Source organism: Salmo salar, chromosome 16 (genome assembly GCF_965601325.2).
Source record: "Salmo salar chromosome 16, fSalSal1, whole genome shotgun sequence".
NCBI lineage: Eukaryota > Metazoa > Chordata > Actinopteri > Salmoniformes > Salmonidae > Salmo > Salmo salar.
In genome coordinates, this window is record NC_138306.1 from 29,290,188 (window position 1) to 29,314,862 (window position 24,675).

The 24,675-nt window shown below is 42.4% G+C and overlaps 1 protein-coding gene across 2 annotated transcripts in view; it reads right to left on the bottom strand.

Moving 5' to 3' along the window:
- LOC106573504 (talin-2) overlaps window positions 1–24,675 on the bottom strand; it is a 141,361-nt gene that overhangs the window by 71,203 nt on the left and 45,483 nt on the right. For both annotated transcript variants that reach the window (XM_082962666.1, XM_045697137.2), the window contains 4 exons: window positions 5,431–5,604; window positions 4,517–4,614; window positions 4,182–4,311; window positions 3,427–3,585 (listed from right to left, as the gene is read on the bottom strand). In XM_082962666.1, coding sequence (XP_082818792.1) covers window positions 3,427–3,585; window positions 4,182–4,311; window positions 4,517–4,614; window positions 5,431–5,566 — 523 coding nt within the window. In that variant the 5' untranslated portion in view covers window positions 5,567–5,604. The remainder of the gene's footprint in view (window positions 1–3,426; window positions 3,586–4,181; window positions 4,312–4,516; window positions 4,615–5,430; window positions 5,605–24,675) is intronic.

The window sequence follows — 24,675 nt, forward strand, 5'->3', positions numbered from 1 at the left end:
GTCAGCAACACCATATGAGGTTATTGTGTAGGTAGGCCTACTGTTACAATAATATTTAAAATAATGTATCTGCAAGTAGCCTAGCCTACAATTACAAAATAATAAATTCAGTAAGTCAAAATATCCAACAGTGGTTACAGCTACAGTGCATTCGGAAAGTATTCAGACCCCCTTCCCTTTTCCCACATTTTGTTACGTTACAGCCTTATTCTAAAATTGATTACATTTACTTTTCTCATCAATCTACACACAATACCCCATAATGACAAAGTGAAAACCGGTTTGTAGAAATACCTTACTGACATAAATAGTCAGACCCTGAGTCTCAAAACTGAGCTCAGGTGCATCCTGTTTAATTGATCATCCTTGAGATGTTTCTTCAATTTGATTGGAGCCACCAGTGGTAAATTCAATTGATTACATGACTTGGAAACCATATCTGCAGCACTCCACCAACCAGGCATTTATGGTAGAGTGGCCAGACGGAAGCCACTGCTCAGTAAAAAGCACCTGACAGCCCACTTGGACTTTGCCAAAAGACACCTAAAGGACTCTCGGACCATGAGAAACTAGATTCTCAGGTCTGATGAAACCAAGATTGAACTCTTTGGCCCGAATGCCAAGCGTCACGTCTGAAAGAAACCAAATGTAAAAAATGACTAAAATGTAAACCAGGCACCATCCCTATGGTGAAGCATGGTGGTGGCAGCATCATGCTGTGGGCATATTTTTCAGCAGCAGGGACTGGGAGACTAGTCAGGATTGAGGGGAAGATGAACAGAGCAAATTACAGAGAGATCCTTAATGCAAACCTGCTCCAGAGCGCGCAGGACCTCCGACTGGAGCGAAGGATCACCTTCCAACAGGACAATGACCCTAAGCACACAGCTAAGAAGTGCCTACACAAAAGTGGCTCAATAAAAAAGTAATCTTTTTTAAAATCCTAAAACATCAAATTAGGCCTACCTAATTATACATTAGGCAATCATCACTGACAATTGTGAATGATAATTCTTCATGTTTACCAGGTGAAAAGTCCATGCTGCATGCATGCCAACCATTTGATCCAAATCAATTTCATGGGAAAATGCATTTCGACCTTCTTGAATGATGGAGGCTAAGTAGCCTAACTAATGTTTAAATCACATTTTAGAGCAGATGGAGTTAAACACAGCCACCTGTATTTTGTTTCAATCAAAGCATATGATGCGTGCTGTTGAGTTCTGTCCTCATGAGATAAAAAAAAAAATCACAATCAAGCACAATCATCCTATTCTCATACGAAATGACGTGGTGTTTTTGGTCTAACAGTAGCTTAACATTATCTATGCTATTATATTAGTTTTTTATGTAGAATACTAATTCATCGTTAAGTGATCTTGCGAGACATTGCACCATTCTGAGAAGTGGTGGCGCGTCACTCCGCTGCGGACACTATACACCCCTGATTACAGTGCCTTGCAAAAGTATTCATCCTCCTTGGCATTTTTCCTATTTCGTTGCATTACAACCTGTAATTTAAATGGATTTTATTTGGATTTCATGTAATGGACATACACAAAATAGTCCAAATTGGTGAAGTGAAATGAAAAACAAAAAACACTTGTTTCCAATAATTCTAAAAAATTTAAAAACGGAAAAGTGGTGTGTGCATATGTTTTCACCCCCTTTGCTATGAAGCCCCTAAATAAGATCTGGTGCAGTCAATTACCTTCAGAAGTCACATAATTAGTTAAATAAAGTCCACCTGTGTGCAATCTAAGTGTCACATGATCTGTCACATGATCTCAGTATATATACACATGTTCTGAAAGGCTAGAGAGTCTGCAACACCACTAAGCAAGGGGCACCACCAAGCAAGCGGCACAATGAAGACCAAGGAGCTCTCCAAACAGGCCAGGGACAAAGTTGTGGAGAAATACAGATCAGGGTTGGGTTATAAAAAATATCTGAAACTTTGAACATCCCACAGAGCACCATTAAATCCATTATACATTTTTTTTAAAGAATATGGCACCACAACAAACCTGCCAAGAGAGGGCTGCCCACTAAAACTCACGGACCAGGCAAGGAGGGCATTAATCAGAGAGGCAACAAAGAGACCAAAGATAACCCTGAAGGAGCTGCAAAGCTCCACAGTGGACATTGGAGTATGTCCATAGGACCAATTTAAGCTGTACACTCCACAGAGCTGGGCTTTACAGAAGAGTGGACAGAAAAAAGCCATTGCTTAAAGAAAAGAATAAGAAAACATGTTTGGTGTTCACCAAAATGCATGTGGGAGACTCCCCAAACATTTGGAAGAAGGTACTCTGGTCAGATGAGACTAAAATTGAGCTTTTTGGCCATCAAGGAAAACTATGTCTGGCACAAACCCAACACCTCTCATCACCACGAGAACATCATCCCGACAGTGAAGCATGGTGTTGGCAGAATCATGCTGTGGGGATGTTTTTAAATCGGCAGGGACTGGGAAACTGGTCAGAATTGAAGGATGACGCTAAATACAGGGAAATTCATGTTGGAAACCCGTTTCTATCTTCCAGAGATTTGAGACTGGGACGGAGGTTCACCTTCCAGCTGGACAATGACCTTAAGCATACTGCTAAAGCAACACTTGAGTGGTCTAAGGGGAAACATTTGAATGGCCTAGTCAAAGCACAGAACTCAATCCAATTGAGAATCTGTGGTATAACTTAAAGATTGCTGTACACCAGCAGAACCCATCCAACTTGAAGGAGCTGGAGAAGTTTTGCCTTGAAGAATGGGAAAAAATCCCAGTGGCTAGATGTGCCAAGCTTAATGAGACACACCCCAAGAGACTTGCAGCTGTAATTGCTGCAAAAGGTGGCTCTACAAAGTATTGACTTTGGGGGGGTGAATAGTTACGCATGCTCAAGTTTTCAGTTTTTTGTTCTTACTTTTTGTTTGTTTTGCATCTTTTGCATCTTCAAAGTGGTAGGCATGTTGTGTAAATCCAATGATACAAACCCCCAAAAAATCTATTCTAATTCCAGGTTGTACGGCAATAAAATAGGAAAAATGCCAAGGAGGGTGAATACTTTCGCAAGCCACTGTATTACAGTTGGATGACTTCAGGAGTTTCATGTAATAACAGCTTGAACTAAGGGGCTCATTCAGTTGACTATAAAACATTTTTTACACCATCACAGCAGTACAAAAGATTCGGGGCTGACCCAAAATCAGTCAGGGCTAAAGCCCTGAATGCCAGGTCCTGGTGACGTTCCTGTTTCTGTCACATTGTGATAAAATAATTAAACATTGATACAGTACTATGACTTTGAATTTAGTGATAAAGCACCTATTTATTAATGAGACATTGGTAGGGGCGTTGACTGGGAGCATGTAATACTGGACAATTAACAACACATTTTGTGTTCTTATGGAAGTGCTCTTCAAACTCACAGTCATCGTCTGTGTGGAGTTTGGCTTTGAGCTTTTCCATCTTCCTCTCGTCTCGGAGCAGAGTCCTGTCCTTCTTCAGGGTGCCTGTCCCATGACCATCCTCCTTCTTATCCTCCACCCCCTCCTGGAGCAGGGAGTACTCCTCGTAGTTGGTGATTCCTGAAGAGGAGACACAGCCAGGAAACTCTCAGAGAGAGCAGTTTAGAGCACAGAGCCAGCACGTCGAGCTGTGCCATATCAGAGAAACCATCCCCTGCCTCCTACGTCCTCCCTCTACCTCCCTCTGCCCAGAAAAAACAGTGGGGAAACTGGAGAGCAGCCAGAAAACTAAAGTGGGAATACAGAAGAGGAGAAGCCAAGCAGAAAGCCCTCTCTAAACAAACACCAGCCAATAAAGAGATCTACCAGACATCTCTCTTCTCCTCACCCAATTGAGTTTGGGCACAGGCAGCCCAGCATAATTGAAATATATGGCTGTGGGAAGAAACACCTCCATGAGAGGAGAGCACAGTCTATGGCTACACAATTACCACCCATAATTTTAACAGAGGAGGAAAATATGTTTTACACCATCAAACATATCTATGTAAAACCTGGACTATGCTAGTACCATAGCTAATTCTCATGTTTTGAAAGCTAGGGGACGTGCATCCATACTGTAAGGTAGTGAGCTAAAAATAGGACCAAGTTTAATAATTTAAGTCTAGTGGATTGGTCGACTGGGTTTACATTGCAGTTGGAGAGAGTTTACACACCTATTCTACTGCATATGGTAACAAGCAGCTCTCCCACGGTTTTAGAGTCATCCACCATGATAGTTTTAACTGCCCCGTCCAGCATCTTGATCTTCTGGGGCCTCTGTTTCTTCTTGTACTCCAAGACATCCTGGGAAACAAGGGGAGAGGTGAATCAGACGCAGTACCTTTGATGGAATGTGACATAAACCAAGAAGAGAACACCTAAACATCTGTATGTAAGTAGAACATCTAAGTCAGATCTACCACAGACTTCTCAACACCTCTTCAGATGTAAATAGAACTGAGTGAGGTGTGGTCCAGGGGTCTGATTGGGCTCTATGATTGGGCTTTACCCCGTTCCGAAGCATGTAGTAATCCAGAGTCCTCCCAGACTCCAACCAGATTCCTTTTCTGGGATCATCATCAGAGAGAAACAAGCCGTAATCAGAGGCTGAAACAGAGACACAGAGAACGTACGTACATTAGAGTAGTAATGGGAACAGTTGCTTGATTGACTGTTTAAATTGAATGAGTCAAATAAGAGTACACATATAGCTAGCTGGCTGTCCAAATGAAAGACACTGTCTATTTTGACAAAACAATGGTTTTGACTGCATCTCGTGTAGTTACTGTTTTATGATGTAGAGGATGTCTCTTCTTCTGATCTCATTGACATTCATATGAATTATCCATATAATGACATTCAGTTGGGAAAGAAGGGTAATCATGGCTGCCCATCAGACTCTCTAGCTGATATAAATCTGTTCTAAAGCCTAATGAGAGCACAGCTTAAAGAGCGTCTCCAACCTGCCTAGCTAACACCACAGAGAGCTTATCCAGCCTGCCTAACGAACACCTCCGCAAGAGAGGAACACCGCCCACAGACCCAGATCGAACCCGTCTCCTCAGAGAGAGAGCATAGACTGTTAGGCTTTGAAACAGTTTCCTGTCTTTCTGTAGTCAGAAAGCCATGCTGTGGGTGACATGGGTTTTTATCTCCTGCTTAAACAGTTTTGAACTGTTTGTATCCTTTTCATGCACTCTGAAACAGAATTGGAGATCAGACACTCTAATGCCTTTTTTTACATTATTCTTTTTTAGCAGACATGACTACAGTATTCAGTACAGAGTGACTTACACAAGTAATTATGTAGTTTTTGCATTTATATTTTCTCTTAGTGCAACTGAGCCTTATGCAAGTGAAGATTTCTGACATTCAAAGAGGCCCCATTTCCAGTAGTTTGCCCCATTTTGAGGTCTCTCTCACCTTGGCCAGTCTGGGCTTCCGGGACCCTCTCCCTGATGATCCTGCAGGCGTCATACACAGGAGTGGAGGGCTCAAACTGCATGGTCTTCACCACATTGTATTGGCGGACACATATCTTGAGTGACAGGGCCACCATTTTCACTGGTGGTGTATTGGTGTCACCAACCTACACACCTGAAAAACACAAAAAGATGTGTTTAGATATCTGTGGCTCAGGCAAATGTGAATAACATGACACTGGATATGTTCACCAGAACAGCATACACAGGATATGGTCATAATTGTCCTCATGTACATTGTAGAAGGGCTGCTTTGAATGAGTCTAATGCATCAGCTACTTTCCATCTCTCCCGATTTCTTAAAGGTTAAGAAGTAAATAGAATTGTTTACTGGCAGTGTTTAGTACATGCTGAGCCGAGCCAAGGTGAGCAGGTTAACCTTTCAGCAGAAAGAAAACGTCTCTGTAGTCACCTACAATAATAGGACAGAAGATGCTAGAGAAAATGACATTCTAGAGCAGCATCATTATCTGTGTTTACAACCCCTTACAAGCAGACACCGGAGTCAAACCAGTGGGTGTTATGTCACCTGTTAAAAGGCAAACCAATTCCATTACACTGCAGTTCCTATTCCTACTAAACAGAAAACACACAGACAAAAGTGAAGTCTAATGATACCATTTTATGTTTTTCTTTCTCTTAACCGGGAGGGAAAACCATTCACAATGGATCTCTCCAACAGTTAGGCCTCTCTTTTTTTTCAGAATTTAGTTCAGCAATTCTTTCCTCTACTCAGTGCACTGTCAAATCTGGATGACAAGACCATTTTCAGACAACCCTCAATTCTCCCCTTTATGGTAGAGGGAGTGCATATATGTTAGATATACTGTACAGGGGAACACTGTATTATGGATAATATGAGTTGACATTCACTATGTCCTTCTTGGGGACAAAGGTCATATTTAAGCTGTTCTTGTCAATCATCAAATTGACTCCATTTAGAGAAATACAGCCATGACAAAATGTTTTCCCATACAATCATTCTGTGAGCAATTTCAGAGAAAAAGTTTCTAATGATGTGGTTGTGAATGAGGTCCCCTCTGACTAGCAGTCTTTCATAGTAGTGACTCTACCCTTCTCCTGCAGCCCACACAGAGCCCCTTCTCTCCAGATAGTCCCTTAGCACAAAGAGCCAGAGGTAATGGCTCTGCATGGGACTTGCTCCATACAACCTGCCACAGGAGTCCTGCTGCGCCTTTGTTGCTCAGATATGTGGTTAGTCTCTGTTAGAAGGGCCACATGAGTACCAGCTAGCCCAGGCCACACATACACAGGCATGTGCACACACATAGAGGATAGTTTATGCTGCACACAGCCCTGAGTCAGGGAACATTATAAGGGCAGTAGGGTGTAACATGGCCTTTTACTGTGTGGTGATAATCAAAGTGTAAATATGTATTTTGAAAGCAGGAACTGCACAGTATATTCCATTGTAACCTTGGAATAGAAACATTGTAAGAGGAGGTGCTGAAGACAACCAGAATCATTCAATGGAACTCAGCCGTTGCGTAAAGGATAGAACACCCATTCCATCACGTTTTCGCTTTATATCCATCAATAATAGCTCAAAGCTCCACCAGTTAGGCTTCAAATTAATATATACGATGCATGAAAAATTAGGCAGTAAGGATATATTTCACTCAAAAAGACCTTGCCATTCCAAATCAATGAAATTCTCAAGTGAAGGCCAGCAGTCACTCCAGAGAGCGAGAGAGAGAGGGAGCATACACATTATGAAACCCAGGGGAATAATCACTACTCTGGAACGGAGCTAACTGTAGCAGTAGCAGCGTGAGAACCCATTTCTCACCGAGTTCCTCTCCGTCTTCTGGCAAACACTCAACAGCAGCAGCAGGCTTCTCATTAGCTCAGCTTTCAGGCCGACACAGACCCATCACAGAGCAGAGGCGTCACAACATGGAGCAAGCAGATCGCAACCACAGATATATCAACACACAGAACGAATGGGTTTCTACTGTGTCCACAAACATTATGCTTCAAAGTGGACTTAAAATAGTATTTATTTCCAGATCCCTGTCCTCTTTTATACCATTACCAGGGCTTTCGCTCATCTATCCAGAGGGCTTCCAGTATTAAGTTACTGGTAGGTTTGTTTACTACTCAAAACATTAGAGAAGAGCAGCTTGGAGGGCAGTGTAAACACGGACAATTAAATAAGAGCTGAAGTCAGAAGCCATCTGGAGGGGATTCATGTCTAATGATTTGTTGTAATAACAATAGCAGAGAGCAGAGCCCCCGACGACAACCAGCCCGTCTCCTACTCAGCCTGGATTAGTACAGCACCAGTCACAGAGTCAGACAGTCAACAGGGAGCTGGATGGACATGTTGGACATGATCACGTCATTGGAGACAACGTGATCGCTGATCACTATGTTTTTTGGAATTGGGTCATCACCAACAAACCTCCATTGCCACAATTGAGTTTTTTTGGGGGGGAGGGGGGTTTAAACAGAATAGGCCCAAGTAAACCATTTAAAATATTTTCTCATGCCCCATCAAAATTAAAGTCAGACAGTGTAGGCTACAACACAATCTGGAATTAGTTCTCCAGAATTCCAGAGGTACATGGGAAGCTAGCTGTGGCTATGACTTCCAGCTGTGTTTGGTAAAATCTTACAGCTGCTTGATGGCCTAATATAGCATCTTTAAAGTCAAAAGACAAGTCAACAGTAAAACATATAGTACTGATGAACCCTCTCAATGTGTTCAAACCAAAATAGACTTGGTGCACAATGCAGACAACACAATGTGCAGTGATTATAAATACACTAATAAAAAGAAGCTGGTAAACATTCAAATACTAAGTACCAATGTATCTACATACAGTTGAAGTTGGAAGTTAACATACACTTAGGTTGGATTCATTAAAACCACTCCACACATTTCTTGTTACAAACTATAGTTTTGGCAAGTCGGATAGGACATCTACTTTGTGCATGACAAGTAGTTTTTCCAACAATTGTTTACGTACAGATTATTTCACTTATAATTCACTGTATCACAATTCCAGTGGGTCAGAAGTTTACATACACTAACTTGACTGTGCCTTTAAACAGCTTGGAAAATTACAGAAAATGTCATGGCTTTAGAAGCTTCTGATAGGCTAATTGACATCATTTGAGTCAATTGGAGGTGTACCTGTGGATGTATTTCAAGGCCTAACTTCAAACTAAGTGCCTCTTTGCTTGACATCATGGGAAAATCAAAAGAAATCAGCTCAAAACATAGTAGACCTCCACAAGTCTGGTTCATCCTTGGGAGCAATTTCCAAACGCCTGAAGGTACCACGTTCATCTGTATAAACAATAGTACGCAAGTATAAACACCATGGGACCACGCAGCCGTCATACCGCTCAGCAAGGAGATGCATTCGGTCTCCTAGAGATGAACGTACTTTGGTGCGAAAAGTGCAAATCAATCCCAGAACAATAGCAAAGGACCTTGTGAAGATGCTGGAGGATACAAATACAAAAGTATCTATATCCACAGTAAAACGAGTCCTATATCGACATAACCTGAAAGGCCGCTCAGCAAAGAAGAAGCCACTGCTCCAAAACCGCCATAAAAAAGCCAGACTACGGTTTGCAACTGCAAATGGGGACAAAGATCGTACTTTTTTGAGAAATGTCTTCTGCTCTGATGAAACAAAAATGGAACTGTTTGGCCATAATGACCATCGTTATGCTTGGAGGAAAAAGGGGGAGGCTTGCAAGCCGAAGAACACCATCATGTTGTTAGGGTTCTTTGCTGCAGGAGGGACTGTGGTACTTCAAAAAATAGATGGCATTATGAGGCAGGAACATTATGTGGATATATTGAAGCAACATCGCAAATGAGTCTTCCAAATGGACAATGATCCCAAGCATACTTCCAAAGTTGTGGCAAAATGGCTTAAGGACAACCAAGTCAAGGTATTGGAGTGGCCATCACAAAGTCCTGACCTCAATCCTATAGAAAATGTGTGGGCAGAACTGAAAAAGCGTGTGCGAGCAAGGAGGCCTACAAACCTGACTCAGTTACACCAGCTCTGTCAGGAGGAATGGGCTAAAATTCACCCAACTTATTGTGGGAAGCTTGTGGAAGGCTACCCGAAACATTTGACCCAAGTTAAACAATTTAAAGGCAATGCTACCAAACACTAATTGAGTGTATGTAAACTTCTGACCCACTGGGAATGTGATGAAAGAAATAAAAGCTGAAATAAATAATTCTCTCTACTATTATTCTGACATTTCACATTCTTAAAATAAAGTGGTGATCCTAACTGACCTAAAACAGGGAATTTTTACAAGGATTAAATGTCAGGAATTGTGAAAAACTGAGTTTAAATGTATTTGGCTAAAGTGTATGTAAACTTCCGACTTCAACTGTACACATTGATTAATCACACAAGCATGTGAAACCTAAATAACCTCCTGACCTATATTAGTGCAAGTGCCTTAATAAAAGATGAAGGTTTACAACCAAATGAGGTCAGGCAGTAATACAAAGCAAAAACGATACCACACCTCTACTCTTGCAACACCAGAATCAAAATGATGTATTCTTGCAACACCCTTGTTAGGCTACATAGATAAAAAAACACCCACCTCCATCACCTTATCTACTAAGTGAATTTCAAGGTCATGGCAAAGAAAGGACTAACATAAATCTTAATGGCCTACCAAAACATAGATAATGATCATTAACATGCCATTTCTCAACAATGCTAGTGCACTATTAGCAAATAAGAGGAAAACATGCGGGTTGAAGCTAAAAATACATTAGTCTGGCTTTACTAATAGAATCAACCCTCTGATGCAGCAGCACTAGCTGTAAATAGTAGAAGCAGAGCCCTATAAGGATGAAAGGTGGATTAGCATACCAGCTCCCTATCCCAGCCTAGTCAGGGTGAGGAGATTTTAACAAGCTCTAATAAGATTTAAAACAACCTCAGACCTAGAACTGATTCCCTTGTCTAAGAGCATGCAAAAACCTAAGCTGTACATTCATTCATTGGATAGTCATGCTGAAAGCAAAGCACAGCTCTTGATTTCTTACATACTCTTATTATTATGATATAATTTATACTTTTTGTACTAAAAACAATATTTAAATGAGCTCCCAATGCATTACAATGGCAGTAAATGGCCAATAGACTTACGTACATTGGGACATTTAAAAAATAAAAAAGATTCGGCCATGCATCTCCTCCTACACCATTTAAGCTATCAACACCAAAACAACATTGAGGTGTTCAGTCTGACCCTACTTAGATTGCTTGCCAAAGGCTTTTTGATCCTATTTATACCTTTGTAACTACAGTATAACCCTTTTAAATGTGCATAAATTAACGTGGTTTGAAAGAGAATCATAGACATTCAGTGGTAGCTATTCAAAATGCTCCTGCTCCTTGGCAAATTAAGCAAGAAGACCAACTTTAAAACATTCAGGCTAACCTAACTTCAAGTTCTTAAAAACTTGTATCAACTATAAACATTTGCATAAATTACAATAAAATAACTAACAGTAACTCTTGAACCATCATGTTCAGGCTATCCTAAACTTCAAATTATGTAGAAGGTTGATGAACTATAACTATATAAATCTGCATACGTTAGAATAACATAACTGACCAACAGTAACTCTTGAAACCAACTTCACATGTTCAAGCTATCCTATCCTACCCAATCAATCAATTTGTCCATTTAACAATTTTTTCTACTATAACCAGTCACTACCATTACTACTGCAGTCACTTCCACTACTGTAACTTATTTCGAAACCATAAATGCTTTTAAAAAGTTAGCAAGCAGACACACTTTCTTCAGTAAAGACACTTCTTTAGTTATGATTGTCAAATACATATGTAGGATCTTAATTTAAACTATTGTCACAGCAAAATAATCCTGCAGCAACAGGATTTGAATCTTTAGTCCATAATGTAGCTTGATCGGTGGTTGGGCTATTAGCTGGCCAAACGTAGGCTACATGAAAAGTGCAAAATTACCACATGTTAACGTGGGTTTTCAGTGAATTTATGTAAATCACAAAGCTCATCTGCAAATTCTTAGCAACAAAAGACTGATCAAATTAAAATCCTACATCTGTAAGTGACTGGCATGAGGAAGTAGGGTGAGAATAAATCCATCAGCGTTTTTCTGAGAAGGTGGGAGAGAGAAGGATGAAAGGTGTCATGTGCTTAGGAGGATATGCTGATGAATGCCATCTTTCCTTGGGTTCCTTTCTCTCATCTCTATACCCTCCACTTGTGCTCCACATTCATCCCCCCTTTCAATCCCTGTCTGATTAAAAGACAGGTCAATCTGCTGCAGGCCTGGGGCATGTCTCCTGGGGTCACCTCTAGTGTGTGCGTTCCAGGCCTCCCCCACCCCTACCGTGTGCCTAGAGGTGACCCCAGGCAACATGCCCCGGGCCAGCCACACACACACACACACACACACACACACACACACACACACACACACACACACACACACACACACACACACACACACACACACACACACACACACACACACACACACACACACACACACACACACACACACACACACACACACACACACACTCTGTCGTATGCGAAGGGATGCTTAGGGGCACTATAAAAGAGTGTGTACACATCAACAGAATATATACTGTTGGCCATCTGGTAAAACCATGACAAGGATAGAGGGATCTCTCACTATAGAATATCCTTCATGTTCTGGTCTATTCCATTACACGTATGAGGTTTGAACAACATGGGGCTAATAACCCTCTGGGAGCTGCAGTCACATCCACTAAAGATGACCTGATATATTCCATCCAGATATCATTCATTCCAAATCATATAAACACCAGCTCTCAATAGCAAATAACATCCAAGCCCAATGACCACAATACAACCTACCACAAACATTAGCACTTTACTAAGGCAGAAAGTCAAGGTCAGGTCTGTTAATTTAATCTGATTTCAAGGCCGCTAAGACGCATGTGCTATTTCAGAATTTAATGACATTCGAGAGTAACGCGTCTTAATTGGAAAAGAGTAAATCAGAGGTTTGAAGAACAGCTTGCTAGCAGAGAGGCATTAATCAGCCATCATAAATACATCCCCAGTTAAGAGCCAGGCGTGATTTATCCACAGAACATGCAGCAGCAAATGATGACCCATCTCTTTAACTACCCAGGGTTGTGAATACCAAACGAGACAGGAGATACATCACTCTGTCAGATTGATCCTCACACTTATCATACATCTAAAGTACATGTTTCACATAAATATCACATCTATAGCGCAGCCAGTGAGATGGTTTACTAACCTTAATCATAAAAAAACTGCACTTTTTGTATCAGTAGGATTTCCAGGCTCCTGTGAGCAGATGTAAAGTAGAGTAAACATACTGTAATTACACAAAACGTAATTATCTGTTCCTCTAATGTGCATTAAATACAAACCTGCTGTACATACAACTAAAGAAGGAACCTGCAAGTATGAATTTCGTTGGACGGTGTATACCATGTGTATCCTGTACATACGACTAATACAACTTTAAACTTGGCTCACACACAAGCAATGACAATCCACACATCACCTTCCTATTCTTTAGATATCAAGATGTCCTTGTTTGACCCACTTCTGTTCTCGGAAAACAGCCATAGTTTTGCCTATTTGTGGGCTGAACTAAATACAACCACCATGATTAGCCATCAATCTGAGGCCTTCACTCTAATATTCCTCTCTTCTAATACAAAGGCATCTTCAGACTGGCCTTGTGCCCATGAACAATGAACAGTGCAATAACAATAATTTTGGGAGTGCTTACATTTGTCCTGCTTAACTCTTGTACAAGTGTTCATTGTTCCAAGTGTGTAATGGAAATGTGTTTCTTGCATATCCCAACTCCCGAGACACCCACAGGGAGTGGGGTTACATCCAGGGTCACCATTGTCCAGTGCCCCGGAGCAATTGGGGTTAAGTGCCTTCCTTGCTCAAGGGCACAGTGACATGTTTCACCTTGTCTGCTCTGGGATTCGAACCAGCGACCTTTCGATTACTGGCCCAACCCACTAACCTCGCGGCTACCTACTGCCTCCATGTTTGGCCTTCTCTACAGACAATGCATTGCACACAATGTTATTCAGTACAGGGATATTTTAAGGTCATCAGGAGAGGCTTTGAAAGAACTGTCATACTTCATGTTACAGTATGGAATAAAAGTCCCTAAGTAGGAGTGTTCTTGGTTGTGAATGCCGACTGTACTAAGGCAAACGGTTCAGCACTTGCGACGTTAAGCCACCAGCAAATTCACTATTTGACCCCTGCATATAAGAAGTATGTCTCAAACAGTAACGAGGAGCAGGCTGTTGTGTCTTCACTGATGCTGGCTCAGAGAGGATATAGGCTTTCCTCTAATGTCATTTGAAGATACAGATGCTGACAGAAGTTGTAAATCTTACCCTTGTCGCAGGGGCAGGGAGAAAACAGCTCCTTTTACTCTAGCTAAAAATACCCAGAAAAGTAGAACGTCCTCCAGCACTGCTTCACAGGGATCCAAATAGACTCCCGTCTCCCTAAGCATTTAACAGGAAACCACTCTGCCATTTAGTAGAGCTAATATGATCGTTTCCCTCTACAAGAACCTCCATTTATACTTAAATTGAGCCAAAAATCTTTATTCCTAAGTCATGAAGATAAATACTTTAAATTAAGCTAATATAAAACACAGTAGAGGGTTTTGTAAGTACTGAGTAAAACACAGTGTAAATCCTCTACAATGATACTTGCTCCACTTAAGACTACTTCCAAAAAGGAGCACAGCTTATTCTTTTACATTTCTCCAACTATAGTGTCTTCAGAAAGTATTCATACCCTGTGACTTATTCCACATTTTGTTGAGTTACATACTAAATTCGTAATGGATACAATACATTGTTTTCTCTCACCCATCTACACGTTATACCCCATAATGAAAAACTGAAAACATGTTTTTAGATATTTTAGCAAATATATAGAAATGTATCAAAAACATAAACATGGTGTCAGTCCCATGTTTCATGAGCTGAAATAACAGATCCCAGAAATGTTTCATACCTACAAGAAGCTTATTTCTCTCAAATGTTGTGCACAAATTTGTTTACATCCCCATTGATGAGCATTTCTCTTTTTGCCAAGATAATCAATCCATCCACCTGACAGGTGTGACATATCAAGAAGCTGATTAAACAGCAAGATCATTACACAGGTGCATCATGTGCTGAGGACAATAAAAGGCCACTAAAATGTGCAGTTTTGTCACACAACACAATGCCACAGATGTCTCAAGTTTTGAGGGAGAGTGCAATAGGCATGCTGACTGCAGGAATGTCCACCAGAGCTGTTGCCAGAGAATTGAACGGTAATTTCTCTACCATAAGCCACCTCAAACATAATTTCAGAGAATTCGGCAGTACGTCCAACAGGCCATCGTCCAACAGGGCGAGAGGTTTGCTGATGTCAATGTTGTGAACAGAGATCCCCATGGTGGTGGTGGCGTTAAGATATGGGCAGGCATAAGCTATGGACAACTAATACAATTGCATTTTATCGATGGCAATTTGAATGCACAGAGATGCCGTGAAAAGACCCTGAGGCCCATTGTCATGCCATTCATCCGCCGTCATCGTCATGCCATTCATCCGCCGCCCTCACCTCCAGTCCCTGTGCCCAAGAACACTAAGGTAACCTGCCTAAATGACTACTGACCCATAGCACTCACGTCTGTAGCCATGAAATGCTTTGAAAGGCTGGTCATGGCTCACATTAACACCATTATCCCAGATACCCTAGACCCACTCCAATTTACATACTGCCACAACAGTTCCACAGATGATGCAATCTCTATTGCACGCCAGACTGCCCTCTCACACCTGGACAAAAGGAACACCTATGTGAGAATGCTATTCATTGACTACAGCTCAGCGTTCAACACCATAGTGCCCTCAAAGCTCATCACTAAGCTAAGGACCCTGGGACTAAAAACCTCCCTCTGCAACTGGATCCTGGACTTCCTGACAGGCCGCCCCCAGGTTGTAAAGGTAGGTAACAACGCATCCACCACGCTGATCCTCAACACGGGGACCCTCAGGGATGCGTGCTTAGTCCCCTCATGTACTCCCTGTTCACTCATGACTGCATTGCCAGGCACAACTCCAACACCATCATTAAGTTTGCTGATGACACAACAACGGTAGGCCTGATCACCGACAATGATGAGACAGCCTATAGGGATGGGGTCAGAGACCTGACTATGTGGTGAAAGGACAACAACCTCTCCCTCAACGTGATCACGACAAAGGAGATGATTGTGGACTACAGGAAATGGAGGACCGAGCACGCCCCCATTCTCATCGACGGGGCTGTAGTGGAGCAGGTCGAGAGCTTGAAGTTCCTTGGCGTCCACATCACCAATAAACTAACATGGTCCAATCACACCAAGACAGTCGTGAAGAGGGCATGACAAAACCTATTCCCCCTCAGGAGACTGAAAAGATTTGGCATGGGTCCTCAGATCCTCAAAAGGTTTTACAGCTGCACCATCGAGAACATCCTGACGGGTTGCATCACTGCCTGGTATGGCAACTGCTCGGCCTCCGACTGCAAATCACTACAGAGGGTAGTGTGTACGGCCCATTACATCACCGGGGCCAAGCGTCCTGCCATCCAGGACCTCTGTACCAGGCGGTGTCAGAGGAAGGCCCTAAAAATTGTCAAAGACTCCAGCCACCCTAGTCATAGACTGTTCTCTCTGCTACCGCACGGCAAGTGGTACCGGAGCACCAAGTCTATGTCCGAGAGGCTTCTAAACAGGTAGAAAGAGGAGGAAGAGAAGCGCTACTAAGGTACACAATAGTACATTTTGGTAGACAGAATGTGCTCTTTGGTAAAAGGCCATGCAGCCATAACGCGTCGGATTTTTAAAACATTTTTTCCATTGAACATGCCATACAAATAAAGGTATTTTAATTAATTATATGACGAGTGCCTTGGTCCTCCTTTCTTTTTGAGGCTTCTAAACAGCTTCTACCCCCAAGCCATGAGACTCCTGAACAGCTAATCAAATGGCTACCCAGACTATTTGCATTGCCCCCTTCTATGCTGCTGCTACTCTCTGATATTATCACTTTAATAACTCTACCTACATGTACCGCTGCCCCCGCACATTGACTCTGTACCAGTACCCCCTGTATATAGCCCTGCTATTGTTATTTACTGCTGCTGTTTAATTATTTGTTATTCTTATCTCATACTTTTCTTTTGTATTTTAAAACTGCATTGTTGGTTAAGGTCTTGTAAGTAAGCATTTCACTGTATTTGGCTCATGTGACAAAAACAATTGGATTTTATTTGATTTAATGTACGGCCCCATGTCGCAAAGATCTGTACACAATTTCTGGAAGCTGAAAAAGTCCCAGTTCTTCAAAGGCCTGCATACTCACCAGACATGTCACACCCAATGAGCACGTTTGGGATGCTCTGGATTGACCTGTACAGCAGCATGTTCCAGTTCCCGTCAATATCCAGCAACTTTGCACAGCCATTGAAAGAGTGGGACAACTTTCCACAGGCCACAATCAACAGCCTGATCAACTCTATGTGAAGGAGATGTGTTGTGCTGCATGGTCACACCAGATAATGACTGGTTTTCTGATCCAGAACCCTAACTTTTTTTTTTTAAATGTATCTGTGACCAACACATGTATATCTGTATTCTCAGTCAAGTGAAATCCATAGATTAGGGCCTAATTAAATTATTTAAATAGACTAATGTCCTTATATGAACTGAAACTTTGTAAAATCTTTGAAATGTTGCACGTTGGTTTATATTTTTATTCAGTATAGAAATCTCATTTATTCACACCTTTGAGTCAATACATGTTATTATCAACTTTGGCAACGACTACAGCTGTGACTCTTTCTGGGTAAGACTAAGAGCTTTGCAAATCTGGATTGTACAATATTTGCACATTATTATTTTTTGAAGTCTTCAAGCTGGTTGTTGATCATTGCTAGACAGCCATTTTCAAGTCTTGCCATATATTTTCAGGCCGATTTAAGTCAAAACTGTAACTAGGCCACATTCAATATCGTCATAGTAAGCAACTCCAGTGTACAGTATATTTGGCCTTGTGTTTTAGGTTATTGTCCTGCTGAAAGGTGAATTTGTCTCCCAGTGTCTGTTGGAAACAGAACCAGGTTTTCATCTAGGATTTAGCCTGTGCTTAGCCTGTGCTTCCGTTTCTTTTTATCCTAAAAAACTCCCTTGACTGGTGACAAGCATACCCATAACATGATACAGCCACAACCATGCTTGAAAATATGAAGAGTGGTACTCAGTGATGAGTTATGTTGGATTTGCCCCAAACATAATACTTTGTATTCAGGACATGTTTAATTTCTTTGCCACATTCTTTGCAGTTTTACTTTAGTGCCTTATTGCAAACAAGATGCATGTTTTGGAATATGTTTTATTCTGTACAGGCTTTCTCCTTTTCACTCTGTCATTTAGATTAGTATTGTGAAGTAACCACAATGTTGTTGATCTATCCTCAATTTTCTTCTATCACAGCCATTAAACTCTAACAATTTCAAAGGCACCATTGGCTTCATGGTGAAAACCCTGAGCAGTTTCCTTTCTCTCTGGCAACTGAGTTAGGAAAGACACCTGTTTCTTTGTAGTGACCATCCAAAGCGTAATTAATAACTTCACCATGCTCAAAGGGATATTCAACATCTACCAATAGGTGCCCTTCTTTGTGAGGCATTGGAAAACCTCCCTGGTCAACATACAATCATTGGATAACAAAATAGACAAACTACGATCACGAATATCCAACCAACGGGACATTAAAAACTGTAATATCTTATGTTTCACCGAGTCGTGGCTGAACAATGATATGGATAAAATACAGCTGGCGGGTTTTATGCTGCATCGGCAAGATAGAACAGCTGCCTCCGGTAAGACAAGGGGTGGCGGCCTGTGTATATTTGTAAACAACAGCTGGTGTTTACAAAATCTAATATTAAGGAAGTCTCGAGGTTTTGATTGCCTGAGGTAGAGTATCTCATGAAGCTGTAGACCACACTATTTACAAAGAGAGTTTTCATCAATATACATAATTTTCGTAGCTGTCTATTTATCACCACAAACTGATGCTAGCACTAAGTCTGCACTCAATGAACTGTATAGGGCCATAAGCAAACAGGAAAACGCTCATCCAGAGGCGGCGCTCCTAGTGGCTGGGGACTTTAATGCAGGGGAACTTAAATCCGTTTTACCTCATTTCTACCAGGATGTTAAATGTGCAACCAGAGGGGGAAGAAAACTCTAGACCAAATGTACTCCACACACAGTGATGCGTATAAAGCTCTCACTCACCCTCCATTTGGCAAATTTGACCATAATACTATCCTCCTGATTCCTGCTTACAAACAAAAACTAAAGCAGGAAGCACCAGTGACTCGCTCAATAAAGAAGTGGTCAGATGACACAGATGCTAAGCTACAGGACTGTTTTGCTAGCACAGACTGGAATATGTTACAGGATTCTTCAAATGGCATTGAGGAGTACACAACATCTTTCACGGTCTTCATCAGTAAGTGTGTTGATGACGCCGTCCCCACAGTGAACATACCCCACCCAGAAGCCATGGCTTACAGGCAACATCCGCACTGAGCAATTATGTGACTTGTTAAGCACATTCTTACTCCTTATTTAGGCTTGCCATAACAAAGGGGTTGAATAGTTATTGACTCAAGACATTTCAGCCATTCATTTTTTATTAATTCCAATTCAATATTATAGGTCATTGTGTATAGGCCAGTGACGCAAAATCGAAATTAAATACATTTTAAATTCAGGCTGTAACAACAACATTTGGAAAAAGTCAAGGGGTGTAAATCCTGTCTGAAGGCACTGTAATTGCAGAACATTCAAAAAAAGTATAATATACTATGTAATGTAAAAACAAATTCTAGAGGGATTAGGTCAGGCACTTACAGGATACAGTATAAAGCCTTGCTGGGCTCATTGTTAGACATGGAGAACCAGCATGTGACTTGGCCATGGTAGGAGGAGCTACTAGAGGAGAAGAGACTAGAGCAGAGCTCCACCCAACAGCTGCAGTCAGTCACTGGACTGTACACCAAGGATGGTGGATAATTTAAGATGTGCCACTCAGGTCATCCCCAAAAAATTGTCAGTTCTGGTTTTCTTAACGAGGTTGCTCTCCAATAGGCACCAATGCATTAGCAGCTGGGTCTGGTCTGCTTACTTCATTGACTGTATATGACCCAGAGAAAATTAGGGTGACGCTTCTTCAGTCTCTGTGTAAAGCCACACAGGGTCGTCATGGCCTCCAAGACTGACTGGATTCCCTGGCTCCACCCATCAAGACTGTGGGAGGGTATGTTTGGATTCCTCTCTTCAAGCCTGAGGGGTCCCTCTGGTCATAAGAGGGCAGAGAAAGAGATGTTTTCAGAGCCCCTTAACTGGCTGATCCCTAAGCAGCATTAAAGTACGTAATCGATTTTTCTTGATATAACATCTGGGATCTTGGATCCTTCGTAAATTTCTCCTCCAAACCTGAAGTTGGTTTTATGTGCAAGTTAGTGATCTGACATAGTGAGTATGAGTGGAGTCAGGAGTTCAGCTTGCATCTGCCACGCTATCTCGCCTTGCAACCCAGCCCACTCAGCGCAGCATGGGGTCATAGTTTGTGTGTGACTGTGAGAGACTAACCCATTTCACAGATTACAACCCATTCAAAAGCTGACAACACCAGTATACAGTACATATGTAGCAGGTGAATAATACCATTGGTGAGCCGGATGATAAAGGATGTGGATGGATAGGTGTCTGACAGCTGGCAATATTAGTCAGAGTCAGTGGTACAGTGGGACTGACACAGCAAAAGTATTTGTTAAAACGGCAAACAAGTATTGATTCCCTTCAAACATTTAAAAAAAGATATGCTCTTTCACCTAGCAAGTTACGCATTTACAGTATCCATTTTTTGCTTTCCTATTGTACAAGTGATTACTGGTTTGACTCAGAAAATGTATTACTCTTTTTTATTCTTTTTTTTAAAGGAAAGTATAAGATCCAATAAGATCCATGATATGTGTTGGAAAGGAGCATCAGGCTCATCACCTTGCACTTCCACCACCCTGAAGTTCGTCATCATTTATTCATCTGTAGTCTATAAACTGCATGATTTCCAGACGAGTCGTAGTGGGAGGACCACACAACATTTCATCACGTGACCCCAGGTTTATTTCGATATGATGGTTATTATATCAATATTTGCGCATAAAAGCTTTCCATCACGATATGATATTTTGTCCATATCACCCAGCTCTGCCCTCATCCTCAGGCCCTTGTCAGGATGATGTCAGCCAGTCAGGGAAAGCGCTGCTGTCTGCGAACACCACTGGTTTGGAGCAGCCCAGATATACAGTATTTGTAGGGCTATATTTACCGCCGTAACAAAAAGCTTAGAGAAAATTTGAGTATTTTGAGAAATTCAAGATCAAAACAGCTATTTTATGTTCCAGGCTATTTCCGTCATTGTTTCAATATTCTCGAAAACAAAAGAGGACTCAAGTAACAAAATGGTGTTGCTCTTTTCTCTGCTCCTGCAGTGAATCTGACTGGTGCGTGCTACACTAACTACAGTATGACACAGGTTGCAATTGGAGTAATATGCGATATTATTACCAGAGGAAGAGGATAGCCGGTGAGAGGAGGATCATGAAATGTGACTGTAATTAAGGAGAGATCATTGCTATGGCGGGCTTACAGAAACAAAACATCTGAGTCTAAGATTTCTCTTTCTGAAAAGAAAGCAGCTCTAGAGCAAACATGCTTTTCCTCTGGGCTGATTCAAGTGGGCGTATGAAATCATTGCGCTTTGCTTCCAAAGGCTAACAGACCGTTGGGATACTCCCTCTTCCAGTCTCTCACACAGTAAAACCAGTACAGACACCATACAAACTCAATGTGCCTACAGAGCTTTCCCCTGCCATCAGGTCACATCTACCTAACAAAAACACATACTGTACAGTACAGGATATTAGTGATTTGCAAACAACAAAGCTTAGAGAATATTATTCAGGGAATCTTATACCAACTACTACAGTATGAATTGATAGTTTGATTGACTAGTTGTTCATTGTTAAACATATGGGGAATCATCATTAATACGGCATTAAATGTATTAGATGAATCTGTGGGAGAGATGTACTTCCTCCTGCCTTTGGATCCGGAGACTGGGAGCATCAGAGCATTAGTATTTAGCAACATGCTCAGAGCATTGCCTCCCAGTCATATAAATCCTGGCCAATGTGTAATGTCCTGCAAATCAGGTAAAAGCAATCTCAGGTCCAGCCTCTCCTCTCCTCAGCTCACAGCCATCCTTTCTCTCTCGGTCTCATCCGTCAGAAGGCCAGAGGAGGCAGGTCCCGGACTACCTGCTGTCTGCTACCAGCAGCATACTGATTGTATTATCAAGAGCACTGGAACGGAACGTATAAACAGTGGCTGCGCCCCAATGTGTGATGGACTAGGATACTTTCTAAGAGTGATAGCTATATATCCTTACACGAGGCAAAATAAATATCTGCATCACAATCACACTACTGCGCGATATCAGCCCTGAGAATATCGGACTGCTTCTTTTTTCCACTACATCACCAGATTCCTGCTGCAAGCTCTGGACCATTACACCGGATCTTCGCAGCTAGCTAGCTGCTACCGAGTGGCTATTGTGGCTAACGCCCTTGTCCAGAAGTATGCACCAGTTAGTCTCGAGCTAGCCTCGAGCTAGGCCCATCTCCTGGTTAGCAAACGAAGTACACCAACTACAATACCTCTCTTGCCAATTTGGCCTGGACCCTTTGTCGACACGGAGCCCCGCCAATCCATCACGACTGGTCTGCTTATCTGCTTATGTAATTCGGCCGATGTGCTCTCACCAGGCCTCTGCGTTGCGGATGTGGTGAAGATCCATCTGCTAGCCCTGGCCCGCTAGCTTCCTGAACACTATCTCCCGCTCGCCTAGCGTAGTAGTCGACTACCGAACGGCTCCCTGTTCCATCTACTGCTGCTCATTGGACCCTATGATCACTCGGCGACACAGCTGATGCCTGCTGGACTGTTCATTAACACGGTACTTCATTTTGTTTATCTGTCGACCCCAGCCTCGAACTCAGGCCCTGTGTGTAGCTAACTGACCCTCTCTGCCCATTTATCGCCATTTACCCATTGTTGTCTTAGCTGTTTATCAGTTGTTGTCTCACCCGTTGTCTTAGCTCTCCCAATCAACACCTGTGATTGCTTTATGCCGCTCTCTAATGTCTATATGCCTTGTATACTCTCGTTAAGGGCAGCTCTCATTGTTTCATTTTACTGTGGGGCCCCTAGTCCTGCTCAATGTTTCAGATAGCCCGCTTGTCCCCACCCCCCACACATGCGGAGACCGCACCTAGCTTAACTAGCACCTCCAGAGATGCAACCTCTCTCATCGTCACTCAATGCATAGGTTTACCCCTACTGTACTCACACCCTACCATACCCTTGTCTGTACACTATGCCCTGAATCTATTCTACCACAGCCCGAAATCTGCTCCTATTATTCTCTGTTCCCAAAGCATTAGACGGCCAGTTCTTATAGCCTTTAGCAATACCCTCATCCTAGTCCTCCTCTGGTGATATAGCGGTTAACCCAGGCCCTGTGTGTCACCAGGCGCTCTCATTTGCTGACTTCTGCAACCGTAAAAGCCTTGGGTTCATGAATGTTATCAGAAGCCTCCTCCCTAAGTGTGCTTTATTCACTGCTTTAGCACACTCCGCCAACCCTGATGTCCTAGCCGTGTCTGAATCCTGGCTTAGGAAGGCCATAAAAAATTCTGAAATTTCCATCCCCAATTACTACATTTTCCATCAAGACAGAACTGCTAAAAGGGCGGAATTGCAATCTACTGTAGAGATAGCCTGCAGAGTTCTGTCATACTATCCAGGTCTATGTCCAAACAGTTTGAGCTTCTACTTTTAAAGATCCATCTCTCCAAAAATAAGTCCCTCACTGTTGCCACTTGTTATAGACCCCCCTCTGCTCCCAGCTGTGCCTTGGACACCATATGTGAATTGATTGCCCCCCCATCTATCGTCAGAGTTCGTACTGCTAGGTGACCTAAATTGGGATATGCTTAACACCCCGGGCCAACCTACAATCTATGCTAGCTGCCCTCAATCTCACACAAATGATCAAATGACCTACCAGGTACAACCCCAAATCCGTAACCATGGGCACCCTCATAGATATCATCATGACCAGCTTGCCCTCTAAATACACCTCTACTGTTTTCAAAAAGGATCTCAGCGATCATTGCCTGCGTCCGTTTTGGGTCCACAGTCAAACGACCACCCCTCATCACTGTCAAACGCTCCCTAAAACACTTCTGCGAGCAGGCCTTTCTAATCGACCTGGCCCAGGTATCCTGGAAGGATACTGACTTCATACTGTCAGTAGAGGATGCCTGATTGTTCTTTAAAAGTGCTTTCCTCACCATCTTAAATATGCATGCCCCTTTCAAAAAATGTAGCCAGATATAGCCCTTGGTTCACTCCAGACTTGACTGCCCTTGACCAGCACAAAAACACCCTGTGGCGTACTGCACTAGCATCGAATAGTCCCTGCGATATGCAACTTTTCAGGGAAGTCAGGAACCAATACACACAGTCAGTTAGGAAAGCAAAGGCTAGCTTTTTCAAACAGAAACTTGCATCCTGCAGCACTTATTCCAAGTTTTGGGGCACTAAGTCCATGGAGAATAAGAGCACCTCCTCCCAGCTGCCCACTGCACTGAGACTAGGAAACACTGTCACCACTGATAAATCCACGATAATCAAGAATTTCAATAAGCATTTCTCTATGTCTGGCCATGCTTTCCACCTGGCTACCCCAACCCCGGCCTACAGCTCTGCACCCCCCCCCCCCCCCCCCCCGCAAATCCAGACAGCTGATGATCTGAGAGAGCTGCAAAATCTGGATCCTGACAAATCAGTTGGGCGAGACAATCTGGACCCTCTCTTCCTAAAATTATCCACCGCCATTGTTGCAACCCCTATTACTAGTCTGTTC